Genomic DNA, 24,670 nt, shown 5'->3' on the forward strand with positions numbered 1-24,670 from the left:
AGAACAGTAAGGAGACCAGAGAGACAGGACCATTTGACCCCATCAATCGCTTTTTCGGCATCAAGGGAGACCAGGAAGGAAGGAGTCTTGACGGTAACTTGTCTCCAAATCTTGTCTATATTTCTGAGTGTGTTCTCAAATAATTGGCACCCAGGTTGAAACCCACTTGGTCGGCATTGATTAATTTGGTTAAGAAGAGGTTCAGCCTGTTTGCTAGAACCTTAGCCAATATCTTCGAGTCATGATTGATAAGTGGAATGGGGCAGTAGTTCTCCGGCAATAAAGAATCTTTGTCTGGCTTTGGTATCAAGACTATCGTAGCAAAGAACATTTCCCTATCGGGGGTCCCGCCCTCCCTAAAATCGTTAAAAAGCAGTTCGAGCCTAGGGGTCAGATCTTCACGAAACATTTTATAGTAGCCGCCATCAAATCCATCCGGACCCGGGGCCTTGTTCCCTTGTAAGTTCCAAATCGCAATATCGATCTCCTCACTAGTGATCCTATTGCTAAGTATCTCTACGGCTTCTGGATGTAGTTTAGGTAATTTTAATTTGGAAAGAAGTGCCAATGTGCCTGTCGTCTTCGTGAAGGCCCTTTGGGGTGTGATTGTAAAATTTTTTATAGAACTCTGTAAATACTGCCGCAATGTCCCTCAGATTGGTTTGTAATGTCCCGTCTCTATGTCTAATACTCGTTATGTGTGTCTGTCTTGGTTTTGGCCGCAGAGATCTCGCTAGGATTGTATTCATTTTATTGGCCTTCTCGTAGAAAGTCCTCTTGGACCAGAAGATATTCCTGGGTTTATCTTTCACCAGGAGGTCTCTAATAGATAATCGTACCGCTTTCAGTTGGGTAGGACATCCGTGGCACGGTCTTTTATGTCGCCGACACGATCGTAGGGTCACGCAGCAAAGATGCGTTCGGCTTCCAGGACCATGGCGAGGCCGTGCACAGATTGCTTAACTTGATGGATATATCAGCATTGTCCGACCAAGCGATTGATCCAATTTCAGAACCGACAACACGGCCAAATAGTGATTGTTAGCTAGAAAATAATCTATGTGTGAGTAGAAACTATAGTCAACATCTGTGGGGTGATGTGCCCTCCAGACGGTGTGCTGTAGAAACTTATGGACCAATTTGTTTGGCTCCCCCTGCCCTGTGATAGTTAGAGTCTCAGTGATAGTACAATAATATAACCTGTAATGTCATTATAGTCAATAAGTCAAAAAGCTAACGTCGGCTTCCAATGGAGGAATAAAAAATGTAAGGGCTTTCAAATTCCCCCCTGTCTCCCTGCATCTGGGTGCCCCCCCCCCCACCACCCCCTGACCCCCACGCCCCTCAGCAACCAGAAAAAGAGAAAGTAGAGGAAGTGCAAAGAAACAGAAGAGAGGTAGCACAAAGCAGTCATGCCAGTCGTCTGGACTTGCCAATTGCCAGACCTCTATGGGGTGCATGAGTCAGCACCTCCAGCCTCGAAGTATCGTGCGGGAGATGCTAATCCATTGACAGAGACAGAACCACCTATTCCACCATAACAATCAATACCAATTGTATAACACATTTTTGCGGGGGTACCAGGGAAACACCTGTCCCTATACCTACATGATCCCATCCCGGGGGGGGAGCAATTATGCTAATAAGGACTGAAGGAGAAATTCCCGTCCTCAGCCCGGCACTAGCTATTCCACCTGCAAAAGTACTAGAGCGTAGGGCCTCCCAGAAAACCGTAAGCATGGATCAGATCCAACTGACTTATTACCAATATCTGCATTACATTTCCAGACTTACATTTCTGGTCTAACAGGAACTAAAAGGCATTTCACCCATTTCAAAATGTACTGCCTGAAAGTAGTAAATCGACTAAGAAAAACATTGATAATTGCTTTGAACCCTTTGCATTAATTATTTACAGCGACTCATTTGTGACATTAAGTAATTATCCAGATTCCTGTTTCCCCTTGCATGAACAGTGCAATTTTGCAATTCTTTTTTGTGTGTTTGATTTTTGTGTACAATATTTATAATTTCTCTTTTCCCTTATATAGTTGCTTATATAGTTGCTAATATAGTTGCTTCCGCGATATACCTCCCACCCGACCCAAAACTCCCCTCTCTTCAAAGCAGAATGCACACTGTGGGATCAACCATACCGCCAGCTACTATAACATGAGCAATGTGAATCATAAACTTCAAAACTCAAAAACAATTATATTCATATACGGTGGCAGGCCCGGCCCGCCCCGCCCCGCTCCCACAACAATCAAGCGGAACCCCCCCCTCGGTGCTAGGAGTCCCCTTCTTGGGTCCGCGGGAATATCTCGCTCTCGGGAGGGGCTCCAGTAGGCCAAGGCCTGTCAGGTATTAGCCTAAACAAGGGCCTATTGTGAGAGAACAGCCAATACGACCTCAGAAATGGGGGACATTAACGCCAAATAAGCGTCCCAGGGGGAAAAGGGCATACAATCCTAGCTGAATATATTATGCTCCTGCACCAACCGTGAGAGCCGGTCAGAAAAAAAAAAAAAAACTTGGCCTCCATCAATCCCCCCCCCCCAAGGCCTCTTAAGTCGCCACCCCATAAAGAGAGAGTCCCTGCCAAGCCCCTCTACCTTCACCAGGCTCCATCACGGCTTCTCCAATCATTCTCTGTCCTGGAACCACTCTCTTGGCAGCAGTGATAAATCAGTGGTTTCAGCTCCCATGGATGGAAGGGTGCTCGGCACTTGGAGCCCCAAGGAACTGAGAAAGGCTGCGGGATAAAAAACCATCAACTTAAATGGATAGCCCCAGGCATACTGAAGAACCTCTGATCAACTTCTATTCCCACCGTTGCTGCAACGTGAGGGGCGCCAGGTCTTGGTATAGCGAAAGAGCTGCACCCTAATGAAAGATGGGGCCCTCCTGCGCCCTCTGCATCACCGCTTCTCTTGTTGGGAAATGCAGGAACCTCACGATAACATCCCTTGGGTATTCTGCTCCTGGCTCGGAGCGCTCGGTGTTCCCTCTCCACATACCACACGTCTTGCGGGATTCCCGGGACTACTGGCTGAAATATGCTCACCATGAGGTCAGATGTGCATGTTGTTGCGCCTGGTGCAGTTGCCCATATCCTCCAGCGCCAAGTCAGCAGCGTGAACTCGGGCCAACAGATCATTTATCCGGGTAATAGCTGCGTTGTGCGTCTCAGTCGTGGTCTCTAGCTGTTTCTTCACTCTAGCCATCCGTATTCCCAGAGCGTGGATCTCCGCTCTCAGGACACTGGTGGACCGCTCAATCTCGCCTACCAGGTAAGTTTAGACGTCAGCTAGAGCTCTGTCAGGCTGGGAAGACTCCCCTGCTGCGATGGCTTTAGCCCAAGGCGGTGTGTCTAAGGCTGGTGAGGTCGGACTGCCGCCATCTTGCAAACCAGGACAAGATGCTCTATACCAAGTATAAACTATATACCTTAACAGTGGCGTACACACGATACATGGGACTGTCTCATTGACAGCCGCTAGAGATGCTTCTGCGATTCTCACTGTGAAAATCACAGTGAGAAGACGCTGGACGTCCATAGGAACGCATTGAGTAATGCTTTCCTATAGGCGGTTTGAATGCGCGCATTCGGAGCTGAGGGGCGGAGAGATCCCCAGTGCCAAGGGAGCCCGGCGCTGGAGAAAGGCAAGTGCTGAAGGGGTTTTAACCCCTTCAGCCCAGCGGGAGGGGGGCCACAAGGGTGGGGGGGAGCTAAGGACTATATAGAGCTAGGAAAACAAGTTTGTTTTCCTGGCACTATAGTGGTCCTTTAATGACAAACATTCAGATACACACACACATGCAGACACACACAGATATACACATACATGCACACACAGACACACACACACACTCATAGTGACAGACCCACATACACACTCACTGACAAACACACACACTCTCACGAACAGACGCATACACACTAGCTAACAGACACATTTACTGACAGACACACACACACACTTACAAAATATACACTCACTGACAAACACACACAACTAACACTCAGTAACAGACACACACACACAGTAACACATACACACTGACACACAAGTGTTCCTTTAATGACAATGCACTATAGTGGTCCTTTAATGACAAACATTCAGATACACATACAGACAAACAGATACCCATGCAGACCAAGAGATACTCATACAGACCCACACACAAACATGCAGACACACACAGATATACACATACATACACATACACACAATCATAGTGACAGACCCACATAAACACTCACTGACAAACACACACACTCTCACGAACAGACGCATACACACTAGCTAACAGACACATTTACTGACAGACACACACGCACTTACAAAACATACACTTACTGACAAACACACACAACTAACACTCAGTAACAGACACACACAGTAACAAATTACACACTGACACACAAACTAACACACTCAAGTTTCTCTATGTAAGCAACTTATGGGCGAATGCATTTGCAAAACCCACAGTTGATCTTATCTAGCAGTGCAAACCCTGGGTGTATGTGTAGACAGGATTTCTAAATGTGTTTCTGAAACCAAAACACACAATTTATTTTCCAAATGTTTCACATTGTCATATTTAACAAGTGAGATTAATTCTTTCCCTACAGATGCCGAATGTTGATGATTGTAAAGATATCATCAGCATGATAATATGATGTTCATGGGAAGCTAATGTTTTTGCATGAAATTTTTAATGATCTGTTTGCAATTCTATATCTTAATAGTGGATTACAAAGGCATGTGTTATTTACTCTGCACTAATCCTCTGACTGTTATGAATGTTTGTGAATCCATGACTTGTTAAATCCATGCATTTGAAATGTGTTTTCTTAGCCATTAGTGGTTTAAATCAGTTATAGGCAATATAAACATCCTCAACGTTAAATCCCTGTAGTCGGAAAAAACAATACCTTTTATCCATATCCCATTGCATAGCGAAGGGCAGTAAAGGAAACAACCTGTAACCAAGCCTGCATACCTGCATACCAAAGCTGTCTGGTAAAATATGGAATATCAAAACTACACTGAAATAGTTTTCATACCAAAACTGTCCGGTAGGACAGGCAGAAATAACCAGCCACAACTATTCTCCTCATTGACTGTGCATGGCAGACATGGGGGCCATGTAGGTTGCTCACTTGAAAAGATCCATACAAATATTGTTCAGATGTTGACAGCATTTTTTAAGTGCATCTTCTTGGCTGTTCCCTTAAAGGTACACTATAGGGCCAGGAGCACAAACATGCATTCCTGACCCTATAGTGTTGAAACCACCATCTGGCACCCCTTGCCTCCCTAAATATAGTAAAATCTTACTTGTATTCAAGTCTACAGCTGCTGGCTCTGCCCCTGTCTGCCACTGACATAGTATTACCTGATGGTGTCCTTTTGTCCTATTTATCTCACTTGTCATGTTTACAGCATATCATAAGTGTGTCTCTTTTTACTCTTTTTGTTTCTCCTGTAAGTCAGTCGGGAGGAGGGGGTGGGGGAAGGGGGGGGGGGGGGGGATGGAAGGATTCTCTTCATCTTTCTTTTTGAATTTGGTTTTCCTCTGTCATAGTATTTTCTACTTCACTGTTTATGTGCTTGTGTCTTATGTTATCTTACTTATGCTATCTAAAACTTGGATTTTTGTGTTTTAATCATTGTGTTGTAGTTCTAAAGATGTCCAACAAAGAAAAACTGCAGTGTTTGAAGGATTTCCACAAGGACATATTGAAACCTTCCCCAGGAAAGAGCCCTGGGACTAGGCCTGAAGATGAAGCTGATGGCAAGCCCCCTCAAAGGGAAAAATGGGCCAGTAAAATCGACTTTTTATTATCTGTGGCTGGAGGCTTTATTGGCCTTGGGAACGTTTGGAGATTCCCGTACCTCTGCTATAAGAACGGCGGAGGTGAGTATGTACTTCTCAATGTAAAAGGAAGCAAAAAAATAAATAAAATGTAAATCATGATTAAAAGGGACACTGTAGGCACTCAGGGCCGGATTAAGAGCACACTGGGCCTGGTGCTGACAATTATGATGGGCCTAATTACGGAATTTTATCAACCAAAAACACTAAATCAGTCATACCTCCCAAGCGTCATGTATCTGATGGAGATGGTGCTAGAGGGAAACTCATAGGATGCAGCTATAAGAAAACACATACTCTATGCTAATCTCTCTCTAATTTATGCTTTCATCTTTCAAGTAAATCCATAAACCACTGACTGTAAAGATGAGATTACTAGAATGTGATATAGTTGGTTAGTTAAAAGTTGATTTATAGTACGGATAATTGTAGAGTCCAGTGAAGCAGGAAGTCAATGGGCGGGGTAAAAGGGTGGGCCACTGGTGCGAATCACGTGACCAGACCTGCCAAAAGGGGAGAACATGCCCAAAAAGGGGGCATGTCTGTCCAAAGAATTTGAATGACAGCCTGGCATGAATACATGTCTGGCTGCCCGCCAATCCTGCAGGCTGTCCAACTAAGGGCATACTATGCAGGCAGCACCCTGAGCTTGACATAAATGCGTCTAATGATGCGCTCACTCCATGCTTTCTAAGGACTGTCCCCTAGCACTCGCTGGTCCACTTCTCTCATTACCTTCTTACTAGCAGGCAGAAGTTCCTGGTATATAGTCTGGGACAGAGAAAAGGTGTATGTAGTAAGTGTAAAAGAAAGGGGACATGCCACAGTGTTAGAGAGACCAACGTCTGCATTACCTAAACTAATTTTATTGTCAGCCAGTCCACACAAGTTTTGTTCCCATACATCCCTCTTAAGCTTCCAAACTTAAAGGGACACTATAGTCACCAGAACAACTACAGCTTATTGTATTTGTTCTGGTAAGTAGAATCATTCCATTCAGGCCTTTTGCAATAAACACTGTCTTTTCAGAGAAAATAACTCCACTGGCCACTCCTTAGATGGCTGCTAGAGGTGCTTCCTGTGACAGTACTGCCTAGTGTGCAGTACTGCCATTCAGTGTCTCCACCCTCTGCATGCAGACACTGAACTTTCCTCATAGAGATGCATTGATTAAATTTATCTTTATGAGGAGATGCTGATTGGCCAGGGCTATGTTGAGCTTGTGCTGGCTCTGCCACTGATCTGCCCAGTATCAGCCAATCCTATGGGGAAGTATTGTAATTTGCTCAGACCACCACTTCTGATAATGTCAGCAGACAGTCAGTTAAGATGCAGACCCAGCAGCATATTTTACTATACTTAGGGAGCCAAGAAGGGGCCAGGGTGGTGATTTTAACATAATAGGGTCAGAAATACATGATTGTGTTCCTGACCATATAGTGCTCCTTTAAGCAAGAGTATGTGAAGAGTAGTTAGGGTTGCCACCTTTCTTGAAAAAAAATACCAGCCTTAATCATTTGTATAATCACAAGGAGTGACATCAGAGAAAATTCTGTAAAATCACCAACAAACTACTCACAGTTTGATTCTGCTGTATAGATGGATTGCTCCCAGTGTCTCAGTCTCGCAAGTCACCCAGTGTATCACAGTGTCAGTGTCCCCATGTCACCCAGTCTCCCAGTGTCCCCATGTCTCAGTGTGTCCCCATGTCACTAGGATACTGGGGACACTGAGAGACGCGGGGACACTGAGAGACGCAGGGACACTGAGAGACATGGGGACACAGAGACATGGGGACACAGAGACATTTAGGGAAACTGGGAGAAATGGGGACACTGAGACACTAGGGACACAGACACTGGGAGACATGGGGACACTAAGACCCTAGGGACACAGACACTGGGAGACATGGGGACACTAAGACACTAGGGACACAGCGACATGGGAACACAGACACTGGGAGACTAGGGGACACTGGGAGACTAGGGGACACTGGCTGGGAGACAGACACTTGGGGATACTGGGAGACATGGGGGCAGTATTGGACATATACATAGGGACACTGGGACATATAGGGACACTGGGAGACATGGGGACACTTGGCACACTGAGACACTAGGAACACAGACACTGGGAGACATGGGGAAACTGAAACATTTGGGGACACTTAGACACTAGGGACAGAGACATGGGAACACAGACACTGGGAGACTAGGGGACACTGGGAGACTAGGGGACACTGGCTGGGAGACAGACACTTGGGGACACTGGGAGACGTTAGGACAGTTGTGGACATAGACATGGGGACACTGGGACATATAGGGACACTGGGAAACATGGGGACACTAGGCACACAGAGACATGGGGACACCGAGACACTAGCGACACTGGATGGGGGACATGGGGACACTGGGAGAAATGGGGACATAGTGTCTCCGTGTCCCAATGTCTCAGTGTCTCCCAATGTCGCTATGTCTCACAGCGTCCCCATATGTCTCAGCATCCCCATGTGTCCCAGTGTCCCCTAGTGTCTCAGTGCCCCCATGTTTTCCAGTGTCCCCAAGTGTCTCAGTGTTTCCAGGTCTCCCAGTGTCTGTGTCCCCATGTGTCCTAGTGTCTCAGTGTGTCCTAGTGTCTGTGTCCCCATGTGTCCCCTAGTGTCTGTGTCCCCTAGTGTCTCAGTGTCCCCATATGTCCCCTAGTGTCTCAGTGTCCACATGTGTCCCCTAGTGTCTCAGTGTCCCCATGTGTCCCTGCTGCCTTTCCCCCCATCCCTCACTTACCTGAGCTGTAGAGCTGCTGTCTGGACTCTGTGCTGTGTTGCTGCTCCCCCACGGATCAGTGAGTAGTAGAGAGAGGCAGAGATATGCTGTAATTTCCTATCCCTGCCTCGCTCCACACACAGTGACTCCTACTGGCCGGTGCTGGTATTGCAGAGTAATCTCCATTTATTCTGAGAAAAATACCTGCATTTGTATTGCCGATATTACTACAATACTGGCATGGCCAGGCAGCCTCAAATACTGGCTGTGCCAGTAAAATACCAGTCGGGTGGCAAACCTAAGAGTAGTGTGTGTAAAAAAAAAAAAAAAAAAAAAAAAATTTTTTTTTTTTTTTTTTAAATGGGCCTATTCCATGGGCCTGGGCCTGGAGCTGCAGCTCCATCAGCCCCTATGTTAATCCGGCCCTGTAGGCACTGTATAGCCAGTTCAATGCAATTAAGCAATTAGTGACTGGAATCCCCTAGTGCTATCCTTCCATTCAGTGCTAAACTATTTTTAATGTTTTAATGCTAAACGAGAGATCCCAGCAGCCCATCCAACTCTGTGCTACTTGACCTAATGAGGATGCATTAACCTGAGCAGCAAGCTGTGATTGGTGGAGAGAGTGTCAGCTGACAGATTTCAGCCTATCACAGTGCCCATCACTGGTGTGAATTGGTTTGGCTAGAAGAAAGTGTGCTTTAGCCATACTTCCATCGGGGGGCCAGGCTGTGGGTAGCCAGGGTCTCCTATTTAGAGTTAAAACTGCTTGAAAAGGGTGTATCACCGAATAGAGGGGCTGCACCAGAAGACTCCAGGAAATATAACTAATTCAGTTAAATGAAATTACTATAGTGTCCTTCTTTGTCAGTTAGAAATGTTGGGAGGTGTGTCTTTTGTGGGAAGGCCATTTTGGGCATCAAAAGTTAAGCAATGTTTGTCACAGACGGGTCATGCCAGTCTCATGTCCACTGCATACATCCCAAAATTGGGTGGAATTAGCATGGAACTATTTAACCATATGTGTGTTTTCAGTTTTGAGTGAACGGTTTCTTCTTCATTTCGTCTATGTATGGAAGAAGCAAAGTTTGGGGAAATACAAAGAACACACTCACGCTCACACTCCCCCCTCACTGACACACACGGTAGACTTTAAAGCAGCTCTTTAATGCATTGTATTTCTTTCAGTGTTTCTTTACTCATGTCTCTTGTGTCTAAATGCCTATACTCCCCTTACTACTATTTATATTTATATATTGCACCAGTTATGCACATGAAAGTGCCGACATTTTGTTCTCCTCTGTCCATGATATCTGCAGATGGATTGTGGGTAAATTAGCTTAGCAACTAAAATGGAACTTTGCTCATACTCCTTCCATTGCTAAAGACTGCCAGGGACCGTACTTCCTTAAGAGAAAGTTCCTAGTTTTTCTAATGTATAAAAAAAATAATAATAAAGATAAATGAAAATAAATAAATAAATAAAAGAAAAGAAAGAAAAATAGAAAAAAATTAATTATTAATTAAAATAAAACCTGTGCAATGACAGTGCAAGTTTTAGTTCTTCATGATCTTATTGTGCTGGCACTGGGGTGGGTGACGCAGCCTGATTGAAGCACAGTTATGATATCTGTGTCTCACTGCTCCCCTGCACACTCCTCCTTCATTTACCCCTAACTGCTGGGGTATGAAGTCTTCAATCCTAGGGCCTTTTCAAAATACATTCATTGTGAGCTACAAATCTCTGGAAACATAGCTCTGCCTTCAAATATCACCTACTGGATTTGTCCAGGGATGCCTATTCTTACAGAGTGACCTTTCCTTTTATGACGCTTTCGAGATATTTTGAATTCTTGTGGATAAAAAAACAAAAAATCTTTAAAAACTCTTTCCCACTTCTGGGAAACACATCAACTCAGTTTAGCCTTGCCTCATCTCCCACAACTTGTCCTACTGAAAATTTTGGGACTAAATCCTTTATCCAAGTAGAGCTTCAGAATTCTTTGAGGTCAGCATTTTGCATGCTGCTTTGGCATGTTACTTACCTGAAATGTTTTATTAACCCCTTAAGGACCAAACTTCTGGAATAAAAGGGAATCATGACATGTCAGACATGTCATGTGTCCTTAAGGGGTTAAAGGACCACTATAGTGCCAGGAAAACATACTAGCTTTCCTGGCTCTATAGGGTCCTTTGGTCCCCCTCACCCTCTGGGTCCCCCTCCCGCCGGGCTCCAGGGTGAGGAAGGGGTTAAATTCCTACCTTTTCTACCATCGGCGCTGGGGAATCTCCTCCTTCTTCTGCCGTCATTGGCTGAATGCGCATGCGCGGCAAAAGAGCCGCGCGTGCATTCAGCCAGTCTCATAGGAAAGCATTCTCAATGCTTTCCTCTGGACGCTGGTGTCTTTTGACTGTGAAAATCACAGTGAGAAGCGCGGAAGCGCCTCTAGCGGCTGTCAATGAGACAGCCACTAGAGGCTGGATTAACCCATTTGTAAACATAGCAGTTTCTCTGAAACTGCTAGGTTTAGAGCAGGCAGGGTTAATCCTAGATGGACCTGGCACCCAGACCACTTCATAAAGCTGAAGTGGTCTGGGTGCCTATAAGTGGTCCTTTAAACTTTTCCTTGCATCATCCTAAAGCTGGCTCTCCAAATGTGAGCAAATAAACTATTTGTTCAGAAATGGAAACACTTTAGAGACAGTAATGCATCAGCGTAAATTCAGCAGACCCTGAAAAGCTCTTCATCCGCTGAGGTAAGCCAGCTGTCAGTGAGACACTTGTGACTATGTTTCCTACTCTGTACCTAATTATATATTTATGGATTAAGTAAATCGATCTTTATAGCATCTGCTCTAGTTGATCTGTTCATCATATCTGCTCTAGTTTTCTTTAAAACATAAGACAAAGTATGGACTACGAATGCATATTTATTTTATTATGTGTCGATTTGTCATCTTTTAGAATGTGACCTTTTAGAATTAGTTTATGTTTTTTTTCAGGTTAACCACCTCATAAAAACAAAACTGGAGCCTGTGCATGTAATATCCATTATTCCGTTTTTTTCTTCTAATCTTTTTCTCTCTTTTTTTCCCCCCCCCTCTAAGGTGCTTTCCTTATTCCATACTTTATCTTCCTATTCGGAGGAGGCTTGCCAGTGTTCTTTTTAGAAGTTGCTTTGGGACAATTTACCTCTGAAGGGGGAATCACCTGCTGGGAGAAGATATGTCCCATCTTTACAGGTAAAGTCACTCACAATAATTCTTTTTTTTTTTTGGCCAGTCAGTCACCTATTGGCACACTCCCAAGCCTTTGGTAAAATGGGTGGAGAAACTAGGCTCTACAGATACAGGAGAGACAGAGAGCTTGTGACTTTCTGTTGAACAGGCGCCTCGTGGCCCCTAGGTGAGTAGTCAAACTGTTCTAAAATTGTTTGAGTACTTAAGGTAGGAAAAAAACTAGGGCACTCCTGGTACTATAACCAGTGCAGTCCCGTATTGCTGATAGCAATTCAGGCAGATAATTTTAATATAAATTTCTTGAATGTAATAAAAAAGAGATCTGTGAATATGTACACTAAACAAAAACTTTTGAGAACTCAAATATTCAGCAAAGTTGTAGATTTATACCAATGTATACCCCCCTTGAGCGCTGAAGAAAGTCAGCCAATCATAATCACCCACTGCTGCTACCGCTAATGCTCCTTCATTAACATTAGCAGCACAGAGGGAATGGGTTGCTGGGGACTTTTGTTTAGCATTAAATAAATAAAAATGGATTAATGCTAAATGGAAGGTTGACAGGGGACTCTAGACACCACAACTACTTCAATTAAATGAAGCAGCTGTAGTGCCAATAATGTCCCTTTAAGATACAAGACCAGGGGCCTAACTCATTAAACCAGGAATTGTAGAGAATTCAGAAGACAATGGCAAATTGTAGGCGTAAATAGCCAAGTTGGAGAGTGTTTCCAGTTCACCTACTTAAGCATAAGATGTTCTGTACCCTCAATTACCAGCTTTGCAGGTAAATTAATTTTGTCTTCTAAATGAACACACTGGAATAAAGAGTACTTTGCCATATAGCTTTACTGCCCTTGTAAGTGCAATGTGAACACATGACAATTTAAAGTGTTAAACGTTCAGCTGGGGAAAGTACTGATATTATTCTATTACCTGTGACGTACGCTGTGATGTGGCAGTATCATTCTGTGCCAACGTGGTACTTATTCTAGGGTCTCACATATCTGCAGCTGCCTCCTATCAGCTGGTGTTGAAATAACACACTCTCCATCCTGGAGGGGAGTAAAAAAAAAATCAATGAATATCTGAGGCACACAAGAGAAATAAAGTAGTCTCCCCCCCCCCCCCCCCCTTTTTCCAAAATGAGCCAAGGATATTGAAGTGAACCAGCCTAGAAACAGGAATAGATTGAACGTAAGGTGAACCTATTGCTAATGTGAATAGCACAAACGTATCCTGCACATTATATGATGAGTAGAATTCTTTCCTCTACAATACATTTTTTTGAAAAAAAAAAAAAAAAATCTGAATAACTGTTGCTGTCAAAAATAAAAGGAAGTTTCGATTTAGGCAAATTTGACACTTGGGATCAGTAGAGTCATTTCAGTCTAATGAGATCATGCAGCCTCAGATACAACAATTCATAAACAAACCACTTAATTTTGTGTACAGAGTTGCTAACAATGATAGACTCCTTAAACACAACTTCTTTTAGCCTAACTGTGTAAACCAGTGATAGCCAACTTTGGCATTACAGATGTTTATGCATCCACAGAGCTAGCCGAGCATCATGGGAAATGTAGTCCACTGCCATTTGGGGTTAGCGATTGCGGTTTTAAATGGTGACCATTTTTACAATAATGACCTTTATTTACAATAATGAGTTTTATTCACATTTCAAAATATTTTTTGTTTAAAAAGGCACATGAATTTGATGTACATGTTCACTGCAAAGAATTCAATGTGATGTTGTTCTCAGTTCCCAAAGGTGACATGTTTCTTTTTACTAGGGATTGGCTATGCTTCTATTGTCATTGTGTCCCTCCTGAATGTTTACTACATCGTTATTCTGGCATGGGGAGTGTACTACCTGCTCCAGTCATTCCAGAGCCAGCTGCCATGGGCAGTATGCCACCAGATCTGGAACACAGAGAATTGCGTGGAGGACACATTCAGGAAAAACAGGACCATGTGGCTGGCCCTCAACAACACCAACTTCACCTCCCCCGTGACAGAATTCTGGGAGTAAGAAATGTTCCACTCTTTGGTCAAGGATTTCTCTAAAGTGTGAATTGTCGGGGATTATAAGTGAATTCAAGATGAAATTCAAACTGTAGACCAAAATAGACAAACTATATTTGTTTCCAGTTAACTGTTTTTTTTATGCAGCTGTTTTGGCCTGAAATTTGAAATTTACTTTGAATTCACTTTGCATTTCTGAAAAAGTCACATTTTCTTGAATAAATCTGTCAGGGTCTGTCTCCATCTCTGTGTGTCTGACCACCGATCTGTGGGTTTGTCTGTCTCTGTCTCTATCTATAGGTCTGTGTATTTTTGTCTGAATGTCTATATGACTTTCAAAATAGGGAAAATTATTATTAATTGTTGCACTCAAAACTCTGTGTCGTGCTAGTTTTTTGATTTTTTGTTTTGCCATAGGCATGACTAAACTCAGGCACCCCACTAATCTAGTGAAGGCCAGACAACTTACTGTTCAAGACCCACCTCTTCTTGTGTGCCACCCTTTCCTATCTCATTCACTAACATGTATTCCTGACCATATATTGTTAATATTGTTATTTTGTTGCCACCCCCTGTAAAGTGCCACCTAAGGCAATGCCTTGTTAGTCTCCTGATGGACACAGTGCTGGTTGTGCCGGATATTCTTCAAACAGACAAGGTTATTTACCAAAGTGAGACTTTAAATAGAATTTCAAATTTAAGACCAGAGTAGCCAAACAGAAATCATATTTAAATTAGAGAATTTCCAGCTTGTATGGTTTAACACTAAAATTTGAAATTCACTTCAGTAAATAAGCCTGATAGTTAAAGGAACACTATTGTCACCTAAACAACTTTAGCTTAATGAAGCAGTTTTAGTGTATAGATCATGCCTTTTAGGTTTCACTGCTCAATATTCTGCCATTTAGGAGATAAATCACTTTGTTTCTGTTTATGCAGCCTTTGCCACATCTCCCCTGGCTGTGATTGACAGAGCCTGCATGAAAAAAAAAACTGGTTTCACTTTCAATCAGATGTAATTTACCTTAAACAATGTTATCTCTTGCTCTGTAAATGGAACTTTACACACACAGGAGGCTCTTGCAGGGTCTAGCAAGCTATTAACATAGCATGGAATAAGAACATCTAAATTAAACAGAACTTGCAATAAAGCAAAGATAAACATTAGATGACTCTTTACAGGAAGTGTTTAGGAAGGCTGTATAAGTCACATGCACGGAGGAGTGACTAGGGTTCATTAACAAAGTGATTTAACTCCTAAATGTATGAGAATTGAGCAGTGAGACTGCAGGGGCATGATCTATACGCCAAAAACAGCTCCATTGAGCTAAAGTTGTTTTGGTGACTACAGTGTCCCTTTAAAAATATATATATCATAGACCATGCATATTATCAGAAAGAGCTCCATTATTTATACATCTTCACCAAAGTAATTTGGTTTTAATCTGATTTACATAAAATACTTATTTTTTTAATCAAATAACTAATATAAATTAAAACATTGTATATTGTAAACTCTGTAGCAGCCATTAGTATGATGTAAAAATATCATGTGGAGCTGGATATGGAGCAATAAACAGTTTGATAAGCTTCTTCTCCATAACCTGGCAACAAGATAAAGAGAGAAAAAACAGGAAGCTCTGGGACAGCTGCAAAAATCTAGTAGAGGGGCATAGCCTATCCTCCCTCCCTCCCTCCCATTATATTTGTGGTCAGAAAGTTAGTTACATGTGTAAATAGAAATGTCTAAATAAAGCTTAGCAGGGTTCAGGGAGGCATTCATTCATTCTTAACTCCTGCAATGCTGATGGGAACTAGGGGCTAATAAATACATATCTTTAGACATAAGCAGCTTAAAATATGTGTTTAAAAATTCTTATTGCTGTAAGAGGGTCAATATTTTATAGAATACCAATGTATTTTTTGATGTCTTAAAGATGACAATATGTAACCCTTAACCCTACAATGCATGCAGTCTGTTTAAAAAAAAAACAATATGTTATTAGAATAGCCAAAATCATTATTTATTTTGTGCTCACTTCCCTGGACTCTCATAGTATTATCAGTGAATAATTGTTAAACATACATCTGCACACACCAGTCAAGCTGTAAGACCTGTTTTCCCCCGCAGAAATCTCACATTTGCAGGGCTGTTATTAGTGCAAAGGATTCTGGGTAGGCATATGCAATTTAGTTTAAAAGAGAACCATCTTTTTTGCCTCATAAATGACACGTTATACATGGATTTCTTAGCGAATGCCTGCTGTATACAACAGCTTTGGAACAGTGCTGCATATGTGTGATTTCTGTGGGAAAAGTAAGTCTTATGGCTTGACTGGTGTGTGCAGGTCTGTGTTTAACAATGTATTGACTATCCACTAACTTCAGGTGGAATGGGTTTTCAAACACTTTCCCCCCGCCCATAACTTTATTGGCTTATAATATTATTAGTTGACATTACTTGTTTACTAGGTAGGCCATGGATCATGTCAGGAGATGTGGCCAAGTTTTCTGTTTCTAGTAGAAAAGTTATTCACTAAAGTGGCAATTCTAAGTGAATTTAAAGTGAATTTCACAAATAGGGCCAAAACAGTAAAACTAAAAAAAAAATCTTATCTACTTTAGACTTAAAGGAACACTATAGGGTCAGGAACACAAACATGTATTCCTGACCCTGTAGTGTCAAAATCACCATCTAGCCGCCTGGCCCTTTTTTGCCTCCCTAAATTTAATTATTATTTTATTATTTATATAGCGCCAGCAAATTCTGTAACGCTGTACAATGGGATAAAATCTTACCTTTATTCCAGTCTGCTGGTGCTGGCTCTGACCCTGATCTGCCTCCTTGGCTAACATAATCTGAAGTGGGGATCTGAGCCAATCGTAATGGTTTCCCATTGGATTGGCCAGAATTGTAAAGTAGGCAGAACAGGTGCAGAACCAGCACAAGCCAAGCAGCATCTCCTCCTAGAGATACATTGAATCAGTGCACCTCAATGAGGGAAGTTCAGTGTCTCCATGCAGAGGGTGGAGACACTGAATGTCAGTACTGCACACAGAGCCAGGAAGTACCTTTAGCAGCCATCTGAGGAGTTGCCAGTGGAGGTATACATAGGCTGTAATGCAAACACTGCGTTTTCTCTGAAATAAAACAGTGTTTACTGCAAAAAGCCTAAAGGGAATGAATGATTCTACTCACCAGAATAAATACAATAAGCTGTAGTTGTTCTGTCCCTTTAAATGTAAAATTCATTTAGAATTTTCCCTTTAGTGAATAACCCTATAAGCCTTTACAACAAATCTGCCCCTTTCTTTTTCTCACATCACCACCACCTTCTAAAACAGTGCTTTCCATGTAAATTTGGACCACCTCCTCTAAAGATGGGAGCATGTTATTGAATACCTTTAGCACAGTTGTTTCCTTGCTGTGGTGATAGATCTCCAGAAGCTGCCTTGTGCGAGTATCTGTGCATATAATCACTTAAAGAGTCAGGCCAAACACTATAACCCCTATAGTTTGTTGTTATGGTGCCTCCCAGAATCTGTCCTTCTGCACTTGGTCTAAAAATGATCTGTGTTTATAGGCAGAGCGGAATTATACCAGGTGTTACATAACTTCTTATCCTTGCAATTTACAGAGATTCTATTTATTAGGGACGTCCATTGAGCCGACATTGCTTGTGCTGTGTTTCTCATTGGACGCAAATTTTGTTTATTTAGATCAATATAAATAAAAAAATTGTAAGCGCACATAAGCTACATGCATTTCTGAAGCATTAAGACCTCCCTTTAATGTATTAAGCAGTGCTAAAACTATTTTTACCCAGGTCAAAACAGATGCGAGGTAACTTCATATACTGATATAGAATCCCAGTGTAAGGCAAGACAAGACAGCTTGCAACTAGCAGATTTGTTTTAGTTCCAACATTGTTCGTTTTTACTGGTTTATATCCGCTCCTGCCTGAATCTTAACCCTCCATACAGCCCATTGTATGACTCAGAAGCATACAAGTATTGTTTTAAATGGACACTGTAGTCACCAAAACACATTTAGCGTAATGAAGTGGTTTTGGTATATAGCTCATGCCCCTGCAGTATCACTGCTCAATTCTCCGCAATTAAGGAGTTAAATCACTTTGTTTATACCGCCCTAGGTACACCTCTCTGCATGTGACTTGCACAGCCTTCCTAAACACTTCCAATAAAGATACATCTAATGTTTAGCTGGGACAGACCATTGAATAGATTATTAATTACTTAATCATTATATCGGCGTTCTGACTAAGTTTATCAAGCCTGGATTATTACTTACCACCTACTACTGACAGGAGCAGTTTTACACATAGGGCTGCACGGACCATTTATATTTATGCTGATACTTTGGCTTTACAACACCTAGACCATTTGTACCTATGATTACAGGTCCGTTTAGCACCTACTTCTTGGTGTACACACTTAGCACTTATTTGGGTTTTATAGTTATTATTTCGTGTTTAATTAAATTTTTATTATTTTCTTTCTTTTTATTTTGGTTGGTTTACCTTGTTGGCTAGTTTGTCCAGCAGATATCTAGACATCCTATTGATGCACATATTTTGCATCATCTATTAGATACACCATTTTTTTGCCTCTTCATTACATCTAATGTTTACACTTCTTTTATTGCACAGTCTGTTAAATTTAGAACTTTATATCTTCTGCTCTGTTAATAGCTTTCAAGACCCTGCAGGAATGTCTTGTGTGTGATTAAAGTTCAATTTACAGAGCAGGAAACAAAATCTTATAACGTAAGCCAACATCTGATGAAAACTAAAACCGTTTTTCATACATGTGGTGTCAGTCACAGCCAGAGGAGGTGTGGCTAGTGCTGCATAAACAGAAACAAAAGTGATTTTACTCCTCAATGGTAGAGAAATGAGCAGTGAGGCTGCAGGGGCATGATTTATACACACAAACTGCTTTGTTAAGCTACACTTGTTTTGATGCCTATAGTGTCCATTTAATTATGAAAAGCTGTTCATTTTCATTTATGATGATGTTCCGTAATCTAGACAGCTACATTTTAACTAGATATGTGCATTCATTATCAGGATAAACAGAATTTCATCCAAAATTCTGAATTCGACAGCACAAGAAATTACCGAAAACTAAAGTTTTCTAAGCAATTTGAGCTGAAAAGTTTCAGATCCATTCATTTTCAGAACGATAGCAAATCTATTACATGCCGCACAGAGTGACCTGGATCTGTACGTCCTACAGCAGAAGTCCAAATTCCTCAGAGAAGAGATTTTTCAACTTTTTTTGATCATTCACAGGTGGTATAATTTTCTGGTGCACAGATCACAGGTGGGAAGCCTAGGGTGCTCTTTTACTGCTGTAGCCCACATTTCAAAGACTCTTGTATTATACATCTAGAAAACTTCACAGGCCGTGACTGTTTAAATGCCATTCATGCTTTTGTAAATTTGATCGATTCTGGTCATTTCCCTCCCGCCTCTAACATGGACAAGTTTGTTTTGTGTTGTTGTCTTTGTTTCTTCACACAACTAATGATTTCTGCATGACCCCCTGGTCATGACTGCATGCTTCATATATTGAGCTGCAGCTGCATGAATCATTATTTTGCTGTATGTGTAGAACCTGCGTTGCTCAATATTTGTCAATATTGAAAAACACTTTTTATTTCGGCAGAAAATTGCAGTCAGATATAAATACCTCCCATGTGTCCCTATCTAGGAGGAACAGTCCCTATTTTCCGCCCAAATCCCCTTGTCCCTCTTTTCCATTCTAATACCCCTATTTTCTTAGAGGTCCATTTTGTTGGTGTGTATAAATGTGTACCAAAGCTCCACACAGGGCTGGATTTCATACTTAAGTGGCTTAGACCACTGCCTCAGGATGGCACACAGGAGCGGGGGTGTCCCTGCTGAAACTCTGTATTGTTGGTACATTGAGCATGAAGGGAAATGCCTCATTCCCCTTCTCACCTGGCAACCGATGTGGCAGATTTTCTATTACCTGCAGGTAGCCGAAGGAACTGCAGGACAGCGCATGAAGATTACATTAGCAACATAACCTCACATGAGCTCCTGAACCTGCCTATCCTGCTGAAGCCCTCTGTGATGCTGTAAGCACACAGTGTATAATGTCCTTGCATATAGCATGGTCCTCTAGTCTAGGGGAAAAATAGGAACAGTCCTGCAGAAACCATAAAAAAATTCAGACACTTTATACACCAGGGATCCGAGGGGAAAAAAATGGTCTTCCAATTTCTTTCCATTTTTGATGGAAACAACGAGGAAGTTCCCAGCATCCCAGCCTATCACATGACATATCACTGGAAAGCCCAGGTTGTCCTCTTTATGCAGCAGGGATTGATAGAGTAGCTCAAAAGAATAAAAGGAGATGCATGAGAACGAAATGTCCAGTACAGAGGACACAAGTTAACGGGCTGGGTCTCAGGAGGATATTGTGCAATCCACTTCAGCAGGAGGCATAGAAAAAATAACAAAATAAATTCCTATAAATAAAATCCTAGCTCGTCTGAGCTCTTACTAACAAAGATAAACCTGTCTAACAAGGTTAAAACTAAATAAAACATAGGTTTTCACCAACCTTCAGTAATGTGAACTTGCTGCACTTCAGTCCTCACTCAGAATGCTGCATCCAGCCCTCAAATAAAAGGGATTTCTTTGCTTTACTGCTGATTACTTGCAGCAGAGCACTGGGTTGAGTCAGTCTGAACTCCGTGTCTGGAACTTATTTCCCCCATTTCTCTGTAAACTGCAGAGTGCGGCACTGGCCCACCCTACTCTCCAAAATCACAACCCCAGTGCCCATATCTAACTATTAAATATGTTGCACACAACACATACTCGCTCTGGGGTTAAATATCATATGCCCCTCTAAAAATCTCGAGGGAATATACAAACTATCACGTACAACACCATGCACTTTATCACACCCTCACACCACAGGGCAAGGGGGCGAGTTAGAAGAGAGACATGGAAAATGAGGTAAGACTAGAAGAGAACTACTAGGAAAAGGGGGACATATGAGAACAAGTGATTGAAAGGTGAGATTAAAGGGCACAGGTGATGGAATACAATTGCGTAAAGCAGGGTGGAAGAGTGAGTGCACTCACTAACACTTCACTAAAAATGCTCTTACATACACATTACCATTGAGCCACCCAACTACACTCTGAACTGTTCGTACTTCCTATCCGCCCAGTCAGATAGTCCCATCTAACCTCTCAGTCATACCCACTCACCCACTGTCACATCATTCACATGGCCCCCAAAATTGTCATCTATCCCCACCCATATATATGAAGGGCTTTGGCGCATTACGAAACTGGCCTTGGGGCAGTAGAGAGGGTTAATCAATACCTGTTCCACAGCAATAATACTCCCTGTAATGTATTTCGAAATAAGTCTGTGTAAATAAAATACATTGTTTTTGTTATAAATTACCTTTTCGTATCATACATTGTTATTAGTAAGTCACCTAAAATTTCTCAGAACATCCCTACACCTGGCCACAAAACCACTCACGCCTCTAAAATTAAAGTGTCCCTCTTTGTCTATTTGAAATGTTGAGTGGTATGCAAATGTATTTTTAAAAATAATTATTTTACCTGTTTGTCCATTTGTTGGTTGGTCCATCCTGTGCTATTTTTGGCTGCATGTCTGCCTCCAGTTTTATTGCGTTACTCAAATGCGAATTGTGTCATTTCCAGTTTTGCATTGATATATCTCTTTTTTTAGGCACAAAGTTCTTAGCTTATCAAAGGGAATTGACGATATTGGGGTCGTGAAATGGGACTTGGCTCTGTGTCTCCTCTTCACATGGGTCATCTGCTTCTTCTGCATCTGGAAAGGCGTCCGGTCCACAGGGAAGGTTAGTCATATGGTCTGCTCAGACAATCAATGTCAATATCACAATAGACCTTTCAAGGGACATTATAAGCTTTGCTCGTCTAATGGGTAATGTGGCTCTGGTAATGTTGACTATTATAGCACTTAAGGAAATTATGTTCATCATTTTTATACAATTAGCTGTCCCATATTAGCACATGTTGCAATGTGATATATTGCTAGTATACCACAAAATAAAGTGTTTTTAATTGATGTTTTACATGACATGCTAACACACGTTTGCCTATTCCTCCCCCCAACCCCTCCTTCTCAATGCGCTATACTATAGCTTACTGAGAAACATAAGAAAAATGTTATCCGCTCATGGCTTCATTAATAGGGCTTTTCAATGTCTAACCTCTGTTTGGTCAATTCCAAGACTGAAAATCTGTTGCGGAAAGGGGAAAAATGGGAAAGAGGGCTTGCAAATGCTGCAAACACCAGGCCTACAGCTTTTGCAAGCTGTTTTTTTCATATACCCTCAGAGAAAATACATTCATGTTTTCTTTGGAGGTCAATCTACTAAACTGTTAAAAAATAAATAAATAGTGTTCTTTTAAAGCATCTAACAACCCAATAAACTGCAGTGCTGTTCAAGTCTACCGTATGAAGATGTCAAAAGTGATTCTAATTCCCTCTTGACTTCTTTAATTGTATTTGGCATGGCTCATAAAGGCACCCTTAGCTTCTTACCAGCAGACATGTTATTTCTTGGAATGGGGCGGCTATCCCATGTAGTTTTAGGGGGTCCTAAGCCTGATATAAGGTATGGTTTATGTGTATGCGATTATGTGTATGCGATTGGAAGGTTATAATTCTAAAATATGAGTGGGAGCTAAAAGTTCTATCATTAGATTTATATATGCTTTTGACTCACTGATCCATTGCAGAGGTATGATATAAAATATGAGTGGGAGCTAAAAGTTCTATCATTAGATTTCTATATGCTTTTGACTCACTGATCCATTGCAGAGGTATGATAGGTATGTCATGGGAGAAGTACCTTTTATTAACAAAGATGACGTGTGTAAATTTACCCATTTAAGGAGTGTAAATCCTGTATCAAACACCATAAGTCACAAGATGGACATAAAACATTCAGCTCTCCCTTTGGTGGTCACAGTTCAGTGAAAAAATCCATGGTATAAAATCTATACCAGTTCAAAAACATTTTTTTAAATAAAGTTTTAAAGATTATAGGCATTGCTGAGAAAAAAAAATGGTCAACACAGACTGGATGTGGCTAATGCTTAAACAAAGCCATTTGTTATCAAAGGAGAACTGACACTTTTCTGGAAATTGCAGAATTGTATACAACATTGTAAATCACTTTTAATTTGTGTTTAAACTTGCAATGTTCTGTTTTCTTTTAAATAAAATAATAATAATACAGATTTAGCCATTTTAATGGACGAGACAAAACAGAAAAAAAAAACTATTTTACCTTGATGTTAAAATTCACTTTGCTTTCATTTTTAATTCTCCCTTTAATAAACAACATAACCCTGTTTTTTTCTTTATGTGCTCTCTGATGATGGACAGGTACAAAGGGCAGAGCTTATAGCATCAATTGACATGAACTCAGTTCCAGGATAGGGCTAAATACAGGAGGGACATGTTACGCACCCAAACTTCTTAATCATAATGAAGCAATTTGGGGGCAAAGGTGAATTTAAGAATTGTCACATTTTACATTTTTCAATTCCCATGCTCTTTGTGGCTGTCTGAATAATCAATAAATTGACGAAGGCTGCCTACCCCTGCTATAGTGTTAGGAATACAAACAAATATATACTAACTATTTAGGTCTTGCAATAAGCATAGTCTTTTTACTTATCTTTCAGCACTTTTGCTACCGCCCCACTTCCCTGTCTGTGATCTTCAAGACTAATGATCTCAGCCAATTCAGTGCTTCCCCATCAAGAAGCATTGGGAGGCTAGTGCGTATGCGTCGCAAATCGCTGCCCTGTCCAATCAAATGCTCTCAATGAACAGCATTTGATTGAGAACCAAGTCTGACTCAGTTCACACAGAGGGAAATACCTGCAGTGTCTGTCAGATGGCAACAGCAAAATAGCATTGTTTTACATTGTAGGTAAAAACAGCATACAGTGACGGAAAAAAATATTTGATCCCCTGCTGATTTTGAATGTTTGCCCACTGACAAAGAAATAATCAGTCTATCATTTTAATGGTAGGTGTATTTTAACAGTGAGAGACAGAATAACAACAACAACAAAAAAAATGTCAAAAAAGTTATAAATTGATTTGCATGTCAATGAGTGAAATAAGTATTTGACCCCTTCGACTTAGTACTTGGTGGCAAAACCCTTGTTGGCAATCACAGAGGTCAGACGTTTCTTATAGTTGGCCACCAGGTTTGCACACATCTCAGGAGGGATTTTGTCACACTCCTCTTTGCAGATCCTCTCCAAGTCATTAAGGTTTTGAGGCTGACGTTTGGCAACTCATACCTTCAGCTCCCTCCACAGATTTTCTATGGGATTAAGGTCTGGAGGCTGGCTAGGCCATTCCAGGGCCTTAATGTGATTCTTCCTGAGCCACTCCTTTGTTGCCTTGGCTGTGTGTTTTGGGCCTTTATCATGCTGGAATACCCATCCACAACCCATGAGGGAAGGAGGTTCTCATGCTAGATTTGACGGTACATGCCAAAGAGCTCGATTTTGTCTCATCTGACCATAACACTTTCACTCAGTTCTCCTTTGAATCATTCAGATGTTCATTGGCAAACTTCAGACTGGCCTGAACATGTGCTTTCTTGAGCAGGGGGACCTTGCGGGCGCTACAGGATTTCAGTCCTACACGGCGTAGTGTATT

General features: G+C 41.6%; 1 protein-coding gene across 1 annotated transcript in view; it reads left to right on the forward strand.

The window, feature by feature from the left end:
• The window catches only part of SLC6A6 (solute carrier family 6 member 6), a 64,335-nt gene that overhangs the window by 26,887 nt on the left and 12,778 nt on the right, over positions 1-24,670 (forward strand). The window contains exons 2-5 of the mRNA XM_063426288.1: positions 5,692-5,928; positions 11,757-11,891; positions 13,682-13,916; positions 21,683-21,815. Of these exons, the coding sequence (XP_063282358.1) occupies positions 5,700-5,928; positions 11,757-11,891; positions 13,682-13,916; positions 21,683-21,815 (732 nt within the window). The 5' untranslated portion in view covers positions 5,692-5,699. The remainder of the gene's footprint in view (positions 1-5,691; positions 5,929-11,756; positions 11,892-13,681; positions 13,917-21,682; positions 21,816-24,670) is intronic.

The sequence above is a fragment of the Pelobates fuscus genome, chromosome 7 (assembly GCF_036172605.1).
Source record: "Pelobates fuscus isolate aPelFus1 chromosome 7, aPelFus1.pri, whole genome shotgun sequence".
In the NCBI taxonomy this organism is placed as follows: domain Eukaryota; kingdom Metazoa; phylum Chordata; class Amphibia; order Anura; family Pelobatidae; genus Pelobates; species Pelobates fuscus.